General features: G+C 54.7%; 1 protein-coding gene across 5 annotated transcripts in view; it reads left to right on the forward strand.

Moving 5' to 3' along the window:
• Erg (ETS transcription factor ERG) overlaps nt 1-16,391 on the forward strand; it is a 97,952-nt gene that overhangs the window by 44,058 nt on the left and 37,503 nt on the right. For all 5 annotated transcript variants that reach the window (XM_076869006.2, XM_076869008.2, XM_076869007.2 and 2 more), the window contains exon 2: nt 2,474-2,691. In XM_076869006.2, coding sequence (XP_076725121.1) covers nt 2,474-2,691 — 218 coding nt within the window. The remainder of the gene's footprint in view (nt 1-2,473; nt 2,692-16,391) is intronic.

Below are 16,391 nucleotides of genomic sequence, written 5' to 3' on the forward strand. Positions count from 1 at the left end.
TTTAAGATTCTTCTCAAAGAAGAGAAGTTTGCCTTTTTCAACGCTAGCCCCTATAAGGTTTTCTGCCCTCTTAATCAATCTCTATTAACTTTGATTTCTTTCTTTAGCGGGCTCTTTGCCAGATGTGAGAACAGGTCCTTCCCACAAGCACACACTTAGGCTCACTTTGAATGTTTTGGTCCCCCCTGCCCCCCAATACTGTGCTACAGTATTTGGCCAGTGACTTTGTTTAGAAGAATCCCTTACTTTATCTGGCGGATGTGCTGATATTTTAAAGTTATTGCCTGTCTTGTTGTTGTTGAAGGCCTTTTATTTTTAATTTGTGATTCGAAATTTTGCCTGACTGGTATATGTGACCTGTTTTTGCCAACTTCTGACATAAATCACACATGCATTCATGCCTCTTGTCACCAGAGAGCCAAAGCCAACATTACATAGCGTGTTATTCCCTCCGAGCCTTGCCTGGGTCTGCCGCCCGCCGAGGAGAGGCCGCGGCTGCAGCCTTGTTTTCTGTTGGGAGTTGGTAGACCCTCTGCTCCGCACTGCTGTGCGGAGGGAGAAGGAACTCTCATTTTGGCCCTGACTGCTCAGCAAGACCACTACGTCTGTGGTGCCGACTTGACTTTTAACCCTGCGCCTGTGAGCTTGAACCCTGGTGTCCTCGGTTCACTCACTGTGACCAGGAGAGAGAGGGGTGCAGGTGGCTCCCTGAGCGTCGAGGCCGCCCTTTGCCCCCCGCCCCACCTCGCCGTGGGTCTCCTGGGTCCCTGCAGCGCGTGGTGTGAGTGTGTGGTGTATTTTCCCTGCTCTCCTCTTCTCGGCCTGGTCCTGGCTCTGACTGGCACAGCCTTCTTGGGGAGAGCGTGTATTCCTGTTCGAACTCGGTCTTTCTCAAGGTGTCACAGGGCTGGGATTCCAGGGGTTCCAGTGGGGTCAGAGTGTGGCGTTCCTGCACAGGCACCTGGCACTGCTCTGGGAGCCCACCCTCAAGCTCATTCCTTCTGGTTCTTCCTACTGGCTAACTCGTGGTGCCGTGGGTCAGGTCCTTGGGGATCTGGCAGAAAGCGTGGGGCCTGGGCAGTGGAGGGCAAGGGGCAGGGCACAGGCAGGTAGGGAGGCAGCTTTGTAAACGGAATGGCTCTGATGCCTCTGGGAGGTTCCCATCCCAGGAAGGCCGCTGAGGGAGGCCACCGCTGCTGGCAGGCATCCCAGTCCGCTCAAAGAGCCAGGAGGAAGCCAATTTAAACACACTTCCCAAGCCCCCACACAGGACAAGGGCGTTCTGAGGCTGGGGACAGACGGGGCAGATGATAACACAGCTCCCTGCTTGATCTTGGCCGGCTTACTTAAGCCCAGGTTTGGGCCTTTCTGGATCCTGGGAGAGAGAAGGTCTCCCAGTCCCCGCTGCCTCCAAGGCTCCATTAAAAAATATGGCCAAACTGACATTTGCTTCCCTTGAGCCCATAGGAGGGCGAGGACACCAGGGGACAAAGTAAAAACGAGTCCTCTCCTGAGGTTCTTTGTGGGTGTTATAGCAACCAAAATTGGATTGACTCGCAATTGCTCTGCACAGTTGCCATGCGATAGATCATTCAAGTAGTTGAAATTCCAAATCAAATTCGCCTTTGCTGATTTGGCTGTAGACTATAAACACAGCCATAGACTAACCACTTGTTTGACTCAAAACCACAGAAAAATGATCCAACCATGACAAATTTCTATTTCTTCTCATCAAATCATGCAGAAGAGGAAAGATATTAATAGAAAGTACAGAGGGGGAAAACAGAGCTTTTCACTGATCCAGATATTTTAACATCCTGGTATTTGGAGGCATCTGGATCATTCACAGCTTCTTTTTCTTTTCTTTTTTTCTTTTTTCTTTTTTTCTTTTTTGGTTCATTTATCATCCAGATGTTTGCCATCACAGAAGCACCACTTGGAACTCGATTCCAGCTAATAATGTAGAGTGGAAAAATCCGTACCTCTGTCTAGCTGTCGTTTGGTCTCCCGCCTCCCCTCCCTTCTTCTAAGGACTTCTTCCTCCAAATCTCTTGGGAATGGGGCAGTTTTGCCAGATGCTTAGGTGTCCGCCTTTACATTTCTTTTTTACTCTTCACGCCCGTTCTGTACCCTGTCTGTTTGAATTATAGATTGCATTTGTCAAATAATGACACACGCACTTGAATGTCTTCGAAGACCTTTGAAATTCAACTTCCTTGAGTTCAGATTAAAGTGGTCCTCTCTGCTCTGCAGCAGTCGAGCCTGGGGTGGTGGGGACCTGCCTCCCGGGCCTCCAGGCCAACCCGCAGAGTCTGGCAGGGGCAAACCCAGGTGCTTTTCCTTCTGAAAGGTAGACGTGGATACCATAAAAACGACCTGAAACGTGGTCCCCCGTTGAGATGACTCTGTAGACAGCATCTTTAGACGACTGTCCTCGGCAGTGTCCTGAATCTGTGTCTCTTTGGGCCGCCAGGAAGCATTGTCCGTCGTGAGCGAGGACCAGTCGCTATTTGAGTGTGCCTACGGAACGCCACACCTGGCGAAGACAGAGATGACCGCATCCTCCTCCAGTGACTATGGCCAGACATCCAAGATGAGCCCGCGTGTCCCTCAGCAGGACTGGCTGTCTCAACCCCCGGCCAGGGTCACCATCAAGATGGAATGCAACCCCAGCCAGGTGAACGGCTCAAGGTAAGGAGTGCGCTGGCCTGTCCGCCCGACCTCCTCTCCCCACCCCTGTCCGGCTTCTGCACAGACTGCTGAGACGGGGAAGCCACTGAACGGTAACACTGGGTGACGTGGAGAAAAATGTGCTCTGCAGTGGTTCGTGTTGGGGGTAGAGGCTGTAAAAACCAAAAACTCCCTTTGAAGATGGGGTGTTCGGTTCTCCTTCCCAGGCATGAGGGCTCTGGGGCCTCAAGGGGGCCATGTCCACATGTGGCAAAATTGATCTCTGAGTTTTCATTACTTGGAAAACAATGTCGTCTTGCGCTTTGATGGAGGGAAGTGTCAGCTAGTGGCCAGGCCGTGTCCAAGCCACCTGACTGAGCTGATGAGTCTACTCGGCCAGCCCTGACCCCTCTCCACCCTTCCCCGCTGCTCCCCCCTCCCCATGCAGGCTGGTTTTTCCTCTCTCTAACTCCCACTTGACGCCAGGCTCCCGTAATTGTTTCCTGAGTTCGTCATGAACAGGAGCTGTCCCTGAGACTGTGTTATCTGGTGCACACCTGTCCCCAGCACGCAAAAGCATGTCTTTGGATGTTCATTTGAAAAGTCCAATTAACTCTCATTATAATATGCTTTCCCAGACACGTTCAGGGAAGAGAGTATGCGATCTCAAAACAAAGAAAGGTCATTTCCTTTAACAGTCACCGGATCTACCCTTCTCCTCCGTAGCATCCTAAGAATGGTTCCCACTGTCTAGCACTTTGCTGGGTGAAGGTACTTTCATACCAGAAGCCCAGCAGCCCCTGAGCAGCCCCGCGAGGAATGCTTGTCCCCAGCTGGTGGCTGAGGACATGGATGACCGGGCATTTCCTAGATAACCCGGAAGTACCATTTAAAGGGACTCAGAATCTGGGCTGAAGCAGGGTGTTGAGTGCCCACCGCTGTAGCAAGTCCTCTTTGTTACTTTGTGTGTATGTCTTAGTGTTCAGCGTGTGTAGTGCCAGGCTTTCTGGGCCCTGGAAACCTTGGCATTGACCGCTGGTGCAGGGTCAGCCATACCAGGTCATAGTGCCCCACGGAGAATGTCAGCCCAGGGCTGAAGGCTCCAGGTGGGGAGGCAGGAGGTGTCAGCACGGCCTGGGCTCCCAGAAGTCTGCCGTGCGCTTGGCACTTCCTGAAGGTGGGAGTGACTTAAGTGACGAATGTGCTGTGACAGGCCCTGCAGGTAGAACGGAGGTGGGCTCCTCCCAGGCCCCCAGGAGGGATGAGTCCCAGCATCTCTAAAGGGCCTTGGTAGAAAGGGCAGGCAGAGGGTCCAGGACACCAGAGTCATGGGAAGTTAGTAACTTTGAGCAAGAGATTTTGGGCTAAATTCTATGTATTAGAGACGGTTTCTTCTGATCGTTAACATTATACTTTCTGAGTCTTAAAAGAATTCAGTGCAGTCAGGTTCTACAGAAAGCAGAAATGTTTATACAGAAGAAGAGGCGGTGGGGCTAAGATGGCGACAGAGCCGAGTCCCTTTTGGAAGGAGTCCTACGGTCCCGTCCCCACGTGCTCATGTTGGGAACACCAAGAACAAGATATGGCCCTAACGCTTTTCCTCCTCGGAGGCTGATGTCCACCTGTGGGGAGTGCGCCTGTGTGGCTGCGTGTGGAGAGAGTGGGTGGTGATGGAGAGGGAGAGGACCTGGCAGTGAGCATGGCCGTGCCTTGGTCCTGGTGTTTAGACTGTGGCCTGGGCCCACGTGTAGGAAGGCCAGTCTGCACAGGGCCAGCCTCCAAGAGCAGAAGGAGCAAGAAGGCGTGGACAGTGTCTCAGAAGCAAGGGTTTCTCTGTTCTCTTGTGCTATCCCTGGGTGGATAAAACAGCATAAGACGAGCATGCTGTGTGCAAGGGAAGTCCGAACACGGAGCTCCCGAACATCGCCCGTGAGTCCCAGGGCTGGTGGCTGAGGTCCACTCGTCGTCCTGGTCAGGCCTGGGCAACCTGTCTGGCCTGTGTGGTGACCCCAGGGCCTAGGCACAGATAACTTGATCCCGGCCAAGAAACACATCAGGGCCGCTCACAGCCCCTCACCCTGCAGCTAGGGAAGCTCCCGGATGTACCTTCGCTCAGGAGGGAGACGGGACGGGTGCTGGTCTCTTCTGGGGACAGGAAGTCGTGTTCTAGGGCCTGCGCTTCCTGCAGGGAGCACGGCACCTTTCAGCTCTTCCTCTCAGCCCCGGAGCTGCAGCTTGGCTCACACTCTCATGGGAGATGTTCAAGCACAGCTCAGCTTTTGAAGAGGCTGGTGATGTGGTTGGGCAGCTGGGTGCCCAGTGAGCACAGCCACACCCCCCTGCTCCCGTCCCTGGCCTGTCGGGGCGCCAGCCTGGCAGGCGCTGTCCATGGAGAAAGCTCCTTCCACCTGGGGTGAGGTCCATGTGCCTCCCCATTGGAAAGACTCAGCCAGGCAGGAGGAAGGGAGGCTGCGAGCTTCCACCCCAGAGCCTCGTACGCTCTGGACACCCAGTGACGGTGCCCACGTCAGCCAGGCACCCAGTGGTGGCATTCCCCACCCAGGAACGCTCTGGGGATGCAGTGTGGGCAGGCGTCGGTCCTCTCTGCACAAGAGACGGGCTCAGTGCTCAGGACTGACCTTCCAGAGCCCAGTGTCCTCTGGGCTTGTGGAGGTGGTGGAGTCTGACCCAGTTGGGTCCAGGGAAACAGCACCATGGGAGCTCTGAATATTGTAAGAGCTCTGCTTTAAGGAATTGGATCATGCAGCTGCAGGGCTGGCAAGTCTGAAGTCTGCACACAGACTAGAAGCTTCAGTAGGATTCCTGCATCACAGTCCTGAGATAGAATTTCTTTTCTGGGAAACCTCAGGTTTATCTCGGTGGGCCTTCAACCGATTATGAGGCCAACCCACACTATTCAAGGTAATTTTTTTCATTAACTTAACTGATAGTAGATGTTACCCACATTTACCAAATATCTTCATACCTAGATTAGCATTTGATTAAGTCCCTGGGTGCTATAGCATAATCACATTGTCACAAGAAACCAACCACCGTGCCTGATTCTGTCCAGGTTTCTGTGCTGCTCAGTGATGGGACCATTCTATTTTCAGATCTCCAAAACAGCATGCCCTGAGGTGGCCAGTTCCCTGATATTGAAGGTACTCCACCTGGCTGGACAGGATGTAGTTGGGGGGTCAGGATCAGATTGATGGCTCATCAGGGACCTCTGGGCTCTGAGACTCACAGAGCATCGGGAGGTCTCTGGGCAGTGGGTCTCTCTGAATCTGCTGCCCAGGGAGCATCAGGAAGGAAAAGCACACAGCTCATCAATGCAGCCCAGACTCACGTTGCCTGCAGGGTCAGAAGTGACCCAGGGCTCAGGGGACTCACCTGGATCACATCCCAGGCCTGTGCAGACACTGTGTTCTTTTCATGCAAGACAGGTCTAGTTCCATGGAAAGAACATGGCCATCAGTCCCTCTGCTTTCTCCTGGAGACCCTGGATGGACATCAGGGCTGTACCAGCCTCGTCTGTGGTGCCAGGGCTGGAGGTGGGGTCATGAGATGTCCGTCAGCCCCCGAGGGGCTTCCTGCCAGGATGCCTGGGGCAGCATGGCTCCCTCCACATGAGCAGCACCAACAGCACCTTCTGGGTCCTTCAGCTGTGCCCAGGGGCCGGCCTGTCTCCTTGTCTTTCCAGCGGCTTCTTCTAATTGCCCCGGCTCTGAATTTCTGTGTAACGGGCTTTCCTGTAGCAGTGTGCCTCTTGGAGCCAAGCGCAAGGGGGATTCGGGTTGTCCCAGTTGGCCGCTGCTGGGATAAGTGTGTAGCGACCTGCGTGTGTGTCACTCAGCTGTTGTGAAACCCTCCATGGGAGAAGTGCCCTCTCTGAGCTCCTGTCTGGCCAGAGCAGGACTCACCTGCTTTTACCTAGGGTCTTAGGGCACGGCCCTCTGTCTGTCCCCATCCGTGCATCCCCCACCGAGGAAAAGGCCACGTGCTTTGGGAGGAAGGAGGGACTCAGTTTGTAACCAAGAGGCAGAATGCTACAGACCTTAGCCCTGATGTGCTTACAAGCTCCTGGAGTGAACTACCAATGGTAGAGTGAGATCTTTCGCCATTGTAATGGCATTTCTGTAAAAAATAATAAAAGAAAGACTGGAGAGAAAGGAGCCGTGCTTTGTGAGCCAACAGGGGAGTCGCTGTGGGTTTGGCTTGGCCACCACAGGATTGCGCGGCAGGACTCCTCCAGGCACGGACCTGATTGCAAGTCGTGTAGACACGGGATACGTTTGGCAGTTTCAGGGGTCCCTGTCTGTCCCTTCCCTTACTCCAGTCTCATTTAAAAGAAGCCCCAGTGTTCACACAGTGGGAAACTGGGCGTGTGCGGCCGAACTCAGAGCAGCTGTCTTTCCGGCACGGTACACAGCGTCCTGCAGGGAACCCGGGAGGCTCGGCCTCCACCAAGTCCCTGCTGCTGCCTTAGTTTGCTGTGAGGTTCCGAAGGTTCAAGCCACCGCAGGCTGGCGAGACAGGCCAGGAGGCAGTGCACTCCCAGACGAGGTCCACGCCAAAGCTGCCTTCCCGTTACAGGTGGGCGCAACTGCAGGCCAGGCTGCCTTCCTCTGAGCATCCCTGGCCCGGCCAGCCCACCACGGGCGGCCTCCATCTTTGCCTGCATGTCTTCACGATGATGTCAGTTCCCTGCAGCTCACCCCGAGGCCCCCAGCAATCAGAATCTAGTGAATTGGTTCTCCATGCTGCATGTCCTGCCCACCGTCCAGTCCCCCAAACCCCCAGAGCCATTCAGCGCTCGATTCTGCTGGGTGAGGATTCGCTTGGTGGGCTGATTCCCAAAGTGGGGTTCCAGGACCACACCTGGGAGCTTGTTCCTGGTGCAGACTCTCAGACCCAACCCCAGACCTTCCGGATCTGAAGGGACCTGGGGTGGGGCCCAGAAGGCTGTGTTTCAATGAGCCCTCCAGGGGAATCAGGTGCATGGGTCGGGGAAGCTCTGCTCTGCTACAGGATCCAGGAAGAGGAACCAGAGTGTGCCCTGCGTGGGGCTGGCTGCCCGTCGAGGGAGTGGCAGGGGACGCAGCAGGCAGGGCAGGTTCATTCCCTGGACAGTGTCTGCCTGAATGAGGAACACCTCTGACCCTCTCCACAGGGCACTCTGCCACCTGAGCAGCAAGAGATGATGTTACTTGGGCACCGTTCCCCATGCCATCTGGGCAGGGAACCCTGTGTGACCTGCTGAACTCCAGCCTAGGATCAGGTAACAAGGTGCTTGGGAGGTGTTATTTTAAAAGAATGTGTAATGTGATGGGGATGACAGGAAGGGGTTACCTGATTGGTCCATCTTGGCCTCAGACACAGGATTTTGCACAGAGTCATTCATTCATCCAACGTTTATTGAGCACCTACTCTGTACAGCCACTATTCTAGGGATATAGCCATAAAATGCTCAAAAAATCCTGACTTGCTAAGTTCTGTGGGGAAGAATGCCTTTCAAAACTTATTAAAATATACAGCAGGTTAGGAGAAAAGTGAGGCAGGCCACTCCAGGGGTTCACCCTGATAAGGTGACAATCTGTTAGTCCTAAAGGCTGAGGGAGAAGCCTCATGATTGAGCAACAGAAGAATATTCCAGGCTAAGAGAATGCTCAGCACAAAGGCCCTGTGGCCACCCTGAAATGTGTGAGGCAAGAAGTTGTAGATGCAGGTGTAGATGGTGGCATTTAGTGACCAAGGGCCAGAGTCATAGGACATGAATTTTTAGAGACCATAGGGCCCTGAGGGGCTTTGCCTCTCCCACTGAGCAAGCCTGGAAACTATTGTGCAGGGGGAGCCCAGGGGCTTGGGGGGCTTCAAGCAAAGGAGGGATGTGATGTCACTCAGACTCATTGGGGTGTCCTGGCTCTATGTTGATGCCGAGGTGGGGAGTGTGGGGTCTCCACAGAGTGGCAGTGGGGGAGGCTGGGGGAGGTGACGTATCTGCGTGTGATTTGAACCAGTAGAGAGCCCGGTGCTCTGCTGCTGAGCTGGACACAGGGCCCGGGGAAGACAGGAGGTTAGGGTGGGCTGGAGGCTTGAGAGGTGTGCCCCAGACAAGCTGTGGAAGGACCAGACCCCCCTTCAGCAGCAGCCCAGAAACGGGGGGCTCCGTTGGCTCTCGTGAACACCAGGTAGAGAGGGGGTGCTCCTGCCTCCGTGCTTGAGCTGGGTGGGTCTCAACAAGGGAAACCGTGCATCTCAGCAGGGGCATTTTGCCCCAGGTGGCACTTGGTGATGTCCACAGACATTTTTGAGTACCATGGGGACACCCAGGGGACGGAGGTCAGGAGACCGTTGATATCCTGCAGCGCACCAGGTAGCCTTCCCCTTCCGAGACAATCACCCGTCCCCCAGGCCAGTGGCCTGGGAGCCTGGACACCTGCGCACACTGACCTCCTGTGGGTGGTGCTGACTCTGCACAAGCCTGGCGTCGCTGCTGTGGTGAGAGGCCAGGAGAAGCCCGTGGTCCATCCCAGGCAAACAGGTCCCCTGAGGTCCTGAGATGGGCCCAAGAAGAGATGCTCAGGGCCCGGCCACAGCAGGGCCGGGGGGTGGTGGGCTCCACAGGCAGGAGAGAGCCTCACAGGGACACTGCAGGTCAGCACTTCTACCGCGTGCTGTGACGTCATCCCACCACCTCATCCCATCTGGGAATGGCGGAGTTGGGATGAGGCCTGTTTTCCAGTCAAAGACCGCGGGGCTTCCAGGGGCTGTTGTACCTTGCTCAGGTCCCCCTGCCGCGGGCCGACGACCACAGGCCTGTGCTCCTGGCTGCCCCGAGCGTCCTCGTTCAGTGGGGCATCTTCTGTGCTGTCAGGGACGGCAGGATGTCCTCCAGGTGGTGGACAAGCAGTGAGCACTGCACTCTGACTGTGGATTTTCTGATTTCTGATTTATTTACTAATGTTAAAATTCACGTCGCGGATTTTGAAAGCGTTGACTTTCGGCTTGCTGTACTTGGATGCGGCACATCAGCCCACCCGTGCCCACCTTTATGCCCACTTCACCGGGTTCTCCAGACGGAGCCCTATGTTTAAAATACTAAGTGTGGCAAGGGACCTGCAGCCTTGACACTTTAGTGGCCTTCAGGAATGCGCCTTGGGCTGGAATTAAAACTAAGGTAAGATCCTGTTTCGGGTGGTGACCCTTGACACGCCACCTGTGTTGGTGTTGGAAATGGCGCTCCACTCGCCTGCCGCACCCAGAATGCAGCCGCTGCCGGGCTCTGCCTCTCATCACACTCCCATTGACGGGCACCTGGGCGTTTGGTATCGAGAGCGGCTGGGGCCTGGTCTGCGGCCTGCTTGCTTTGGCCCACTGGGCTGGGCAGGGAGGCTGCTTCCTGGCTTCTCTATGGAGCTTTGTGCGTTATTTTAAGCCGGTGGAACTCACAGCTCTAATTGCTTTTGCTCCTTTCTGCCTCAGGGCTCTGGCTTGGATTGCCATAAAAGATGCCTCCTAATTAGGCTGGGCCACCCTCCGAGCTGTGGGCAGCGCAGCAGCCTTGGAGACTTTCAAATCAGCTACTGTCACAGCAAGTGCCTTGGAGGACACAGACTGCTGTGACGAAAACACCCCACACTGGGTGGCTCAGAAGAAACAGAAACGTATCTCCCCTGGTTCCGGGGGCTGGGAAGCCCACCCCCAGGGCACAGACAAATTGGTGTCTGGTGAGGACCTGCCCCCTGCCTCCTGGAGGCTGGCTTCTCCTCACATGACGGGAAGGACAGTGGAATCTTCCTTTGCCAAGGCACTGGTCCATTCAGGAGCGCTCCACTTTGTGACCCAGCCACCCGAGGGCGCCTCCTGGTGCCTTCAGTGTGGACACACATTTTAGTCAGTTAGTAGCAGCTTGGCCTCCTCCTAAGGGGCCTCAAGTCCATGCAGTGGTCCATCCCCTGCAGAACAGGACATGGCGTGAGAGAAGGGAGGTTTGTGTCTGGGGGAGACATGTCCAGTGCCTTCCTCAGTATTACCCTCTCTGATCTCCAGGAGGTTAAGGGCACGGGCACTGTCTGGTGGACAAGGGGAACACACAGGGTAGATGGAAGGAAACCCCGGATTATGGTGGGTGCTGTCAGTGGCACAGGGGGACTGCTTTGGCATTTTCTGTAGCCACAATTTGCACAGCCTGTTCCTAAAACAAAAACCCGAAGCTCCCTCGTGGCTTCTTGGTGCTTTCTTCTCTGCAAAATGAAAAGATGTGGCTTCTAGAGACCTGATTACAGAACATTCTGTTTCCAAACACTGAGCCCCCAAATGGTGTGCTTCCCCCCAGTTTTCACCATCTCAATGTGGCATGGTCGCCCATTTCCATTTCTAGCTGTTAAGAGAAATAAACACTCAAATAATGAAACTCTCTCAGGGAGACCTCAAGCCCCTTTCAGAGACAAAGGACCGACTGTTGGTGAGCAGGAGAGGGGGAGTGTTTGATTAATTTTGTCTTCAACTGCTTTGGAGAAGGGGGAAGGAGCAGGACTGTTGGGGAGCGGCAGGGATTCCAGGTGTGGAGAATGTCCAGAAAAGGCAAAAATAACACGCAGCGGTGAAGACGAGCATCTAGGGTTCCACTGGTGCCGAGTTGTGCATGAATCACTGCCCGGCCCCACCCGCCGCTCGGGGCTTGGGGTCTGAAGCAGCTTTTCCACTGCCTCAGATTCAGAAATAAAACAGGCCCACAAATTACCCCCGGAGCGTGCAGACAGTCCCCTCCTTGTCTGGCTTCCAGACCTTTTGTGGTGACGGACTCTCATCCACACTCTGCTGGGCTGATGAGGACCAAGCCCCGGCCTCAGGGTCCTGGTGAAGAAGGCCACCTGCAGAGGGAGGCTTTGGATCTGGTCTGCGCCAGGCCTGGGTGTCCGTCTCCGCCAGCCTCCTGCCGTGCTCTCCAGCAAGTGACCCTGGCCTCTTTGGGTGAAGCTGCCAAAGACGCCTCTACCTGTTCCCCACGCAGCTCCACAGAGACCCCTTCTCATCATGAAATAACCCCAGACACCATGGAGAGCATGTGGCATTCTACCGAACAGTCACAGGCTGGGACGGATGATGGTGAGCGTCAGCTGGCTTCCCTACATGAGCGTGCTCTGAGGTGCAGTAGGAGCCAGGTGCCAGGGAGACCCGCACATGCACACACGTGTACATACATGCACACACACTCACACATGTGCACACACATGCACACATCACATACACATATGCACATACACACACGTGTGCGCACATACGTGTGTACCGCCCCCCACATACACACACGTGCGGTGTGCTGCCGAGCTGGCTGGCACAGAGCTTCAGTGTGTGAGGCCCGGTCACCCCCAGGGATGTCCTCACACAGACTCCCAGAGTCACTCAGTCTTCCCCGTGAATGAAGAAGGTGGCCTCAGAGGGGACTCATCCAACCATGACTTCCTGAATCCAAGGTGAGGGTCACACAGTGGAGCTCGGGGCTGGCTGCGGAGATTCAGTCGCAAGTTCACTGTCCCTCTCAAAGACGTCAACTGGGCTAGTGCCCTCAGGGACAGGGGCCCTGGAGATGAGCGAAAGTCAGGGTCCAGATGGGAAGAGTGGCAGGGGTGATGTGCAGCGTGGTCTCCCAGAGCTCGGTGTGTGGCTTCAAAGTGACACCTGGACATGGACCATGAGAACAGGGACCCTGGTGCTCCTCCAGCAGCCGGGCAGCTGGTGTAGAGGGCTCCAGGCACCCTGTTGAATGCCAGATGAGCTGGGGAGCCAGGGCCGGTCACCCGGGATAGCTGGAGATGTTGACTTATCCTGGGGTGCCATGGGCCAAGGAAGGGCTTAGCTGGGACCTGGCCAGCTTGGGGTCGTCCCTGGGGAGGAGAGACCTGGGGCAGGGAAGAGGACACCCCACAAGTGGAGCTCGGGGCTCCAGCAGCCCCTGATGGAGAAGAGGGCCACAGAGAGACTGTGGGTGCAGAGGGCATTGAGGGCAGAGAGGACAGACCTGGAAGAACAGGCAAGTTTGGACAGAGTGGGCAGTCCGGCCTCTGCCCCCTGGAAGAAGAGGAGGTGTTGGTTCCCAGAGTCCATTCTGACCCACGGCCAGTGCCTCCGCTGACTGTCCTGAGGGAGGGCGAACCACAGATTCCGTGTGGCTGCTGGATAGCTCCGGGCTGGACGCTGGGTCACCCGCTGACAGCGAGGTCCACTCACCGTCCCAGGGCCGTGGGGACGCAGCATGGGCCCGAGGCTCCCTGTGGGCCATTTCCATGGCTTTTCCATGAGAGAATCTGCCCCACCCTGGGGAGACTCTGGTGTGAGAAGACTAATGTCAGATGCCAAGTTTCGTTGGCTTCAAAGGCCAAAGCCCTCGCGTTATATTTCATGTGTTTTGTGGGCACATGAGCTCTCTCGGAGGGATTCTGCACGGCGAGGGCCACGTGAGGCTCCATCTTGGCCTGTGCCCACCCCATCTTGAGCAGCGGAGGCTCGGCTCTGCCGGCCCGCTGGCTCCCCTGGTCCTCGGCCCTCCTCCTTGGGCCCACCGTCTGAGTCAGATTCATGCCAGCTCTGCTGTCCTGGCAGTGGGCCTTCTAGTCTGACTTCCTTCCACACTAGGAGAGCTCATCCATCATCTGCCTAGAACATGAACCATGCTGAGCTCCTCCGTAAAGTTCTGGGGAGGAACACATGACATTTCACTGCAGATTGAGATGAATGACTTTTTTTGTGGCCAAACATTGAAACTCGTATGTATGTTTGAATAAACACAGCCATCTTCAGCGCCAGCTAGGAACCTGCCTTGCCCCTGCGGCTGCCCACACCCAGTTCCCTTTGGTAACACTCCTCCATGACTGTCCTCAGGGCCGCTCTGAGGATATCCTTTTCACATGCTGAACTGAGTCTTCTGAGGGTCCGTCAGTTGTCTCGCGTGTGTGAAAGGGATTCCTCAGGGGATTGGCTAAGTGAGCTCATATTATGTGGGAGGCAAGAACTTGAACCCAGGACCTCAACTGTCCAGGTTCAAATCCCAGTTCTGCTACTGGCTCTGCAGACTTGGACAAATTATCCACCTCTCTGTGCTTCATCTGTAAAATTCCTGCTGCATTTATCCAGTTTTGTGTTGGTTAACGACAGGGTGCATTCTGAGAAATGTGGGCTTGGGTGATTTCATCGTAAATGTATTTATATAGAGTAAGTTAACCATCCTGTCACTGGGCAGTATAATCCAAGAGGACCACCTTGCGTGTGGTCTGTGTTTGTGCAGACATGACTTCAAGGAGTTGTAAGATGAATTAATAATGACAGCTGGCACACAGCACCTGTCATGTGCCGGGCCCTGTTGCTCTGTCCGTGTATTTAATGTAAACCTATGGAGACAGTTTGGAGCCATCCCTAGCTCCAGTAAACTCATGCTCAATGCACCAAATAAGTTCTGTAAAGATTTGTTTGCTAACAATGTGCCAGAGGCTCAGGAACATAAGTTTTGACCTATTTAATGTTAACAGATTTCTATTTTGAATCTACAAATTGGGGGACTATAGAAACTCGAGGAATGTATAAAATTCTACCTCTCGAGGTGTTTTCAATAGTTTTTAAATTGCTCACTTACTTGACACCTTTCTGGTCTCTGGCTGCCCGTCATCTCCAGAAGCAGTGCTGAGCACAGGGAGCCTGGAAGGCGAGCCGCACACCGTCTGGATTCCTGCAGCGGAAGCAGCAGAGCTGTGCTCAGAGCACCCCTGTCACCAGCCTCTGCTGGCACTGGGGGACGGTTCTTGGGTCTGTGAGGAGATGCTGCAAAGGCTGTAGCACACGGCGTTACCCAGTTCTCCAATGAGAAACTGCTCCCAAGTCTCAGCCCAGGGAACGCCTGGCTTCTGCTGAACATCTCGTTGGTGTGTCCTGTGGACCCCTTGAACCTTGAGGTCAGATCTCTTGCCCGTTGCTTTGGCGGGTAGAAAGCTCAGGGATCAGCAGGAGTCCGGCCTCCAGAGCAGCCAGTGGCCACGGGCGGCTTCTGTCTCCTGATGACTTTTCTTGTGTTTCATGATCTGGGTTCTCTCCTTGGTCACCATTCTGTCTCATATGCATTTCTGTGACCCACTTTAAACTTCAGAGAGTTTGAGGATGAGCAGGAGAGTGACATGTATTCAGAACACCCCACGCACACAGCATCACTTCAGAGTTGCCGAGGAAATCCCGAGTCCCCGCCCCAGAGAGCAATTCAGACGCCAAACCCCGGTCTGTCCACGGAGCTCTCTGGGGCTTGTTTCTCCCAGGCTTTGGATTCTGACAAACAGCTGTTGTTTGTTTGTTTGTTTTGGTACCAGGGATTGAACCCAGGAGACCTCCCCAATTAAAAAGGCCTCAGATTCGGTGACACTGTTTGGACCTATTGGGCTTGGCCTTGTCTGCCTTCTCAATGGAAATTCAGCTAATTTACAGTTTCCCTGACGTGCTTTGCCATGTTCTTTCACCATGGATTTGGAGTACTAGTGTGTTTCAAGAGTCCAGTGCTCATGGTCTCAAATCATCAGCACTCCAGCCGCCACACAGGAGCAATTATGTGCTTGAGGCTCAGCAGGCCCGTTTAATTGGCAATGTCTGCCGTTACCAGAAGAGGGGCACCCGCTCTCCACCGGCTTCCTCCTGAAGGTCCCGCGTCTCCCTACACTGTTTCTCTATTTCCTGGGGAGATGACAGTTGTGTCAAATGCCATGGGACAGTGTGGGATTGCTGCAGGATCTGGCCTCCTCCAAGTGCATCTCTGGAGGATGGCCAGGTATTTGGGCGGTGAGGCAGGCGACTTCTTGGCCATGTCTAATTCCACCTCAGAATCCTTCGTTCTGAGACGGTCGTCCCCTCTTGGGCTGACCCCACCATATGTGGAGCTTCTCCTCGTGTGCCTCTTCCCTCTTGTTGACCCCATGTGTTAAGTGGGCTTGTCCAGACCAGGGTTTGGAAACAGGACCCAGACCTACAAATGTGAATTTGAGCGTATGGTAAGGTGCAATGTTTTTTGGGACATCCTTAAAGGAAAGAGTCTTTGAGAGCAGTACCTTGAACTGTGCTTATCTGCAATAAGGAGGTGTATCCCCCAAATGATAAGATACGTTTCATATCACCGAATGATCATCCACTGGACAGTCGTGTAATGCACAACCTTAGAATTGGCACGGGGACTGCTGCGACACACACGCAGATGCCAAGAACACAGCGTTTGAAGGGGTGCTCTTTGCTAGCGCGTGTTGAAAGTGGGGTATCGAGCACCCCGATCCTCTCGTGGTGGGGCCTCTGGGTGGGCCGTCATGGTGCAGGTGGATATGAGCCCTGGGGGTGCGGGAGTTCCTCCTGGTGATAGGTGCTGCTAGAAGACACGGTGAGGTGTGGCTGCTGGGCAGTGAGCAAGGGCAGGCTTCCAGAGTGCAGGTGTGCAGATGCACTCAGAACACGACTTCTAGATGGATGCATTGCAACTCGGGAAGCCTCATCGGGTCGATTCTTTGCTTCTGCAGGAAGTGCCCTGAGTTGTTACCGGGCACTTCCCATGTACCCATCCTGGTTTGCTGGAGAGTGACCACTCTCCAGGGTCAACGTGGTGGATCAGGATGAGGACCGTGGTACTCACTTTAAACCAGAGCAAGGTGGCCCGAGGATCTTGATGCCCATCTTGCTTTTCAAAGCGGAGTGGCTGAGCT

This window comes from Callospermophilus lateralis, chromosome 10 (assembly GCF_048772815.1).
Source record: "Callospermophilus lateralis isolate mCalLat2 chromosome 10, mCalLat2.hap1, whole genome shotgun sequence".
NCBI classification, from domain to species: Eukaryota; Metazoa; Chordata; class Mammalia; order Rodentia; family Sciuridae; genus Callospermophilus; species Callospermophilus lateralis.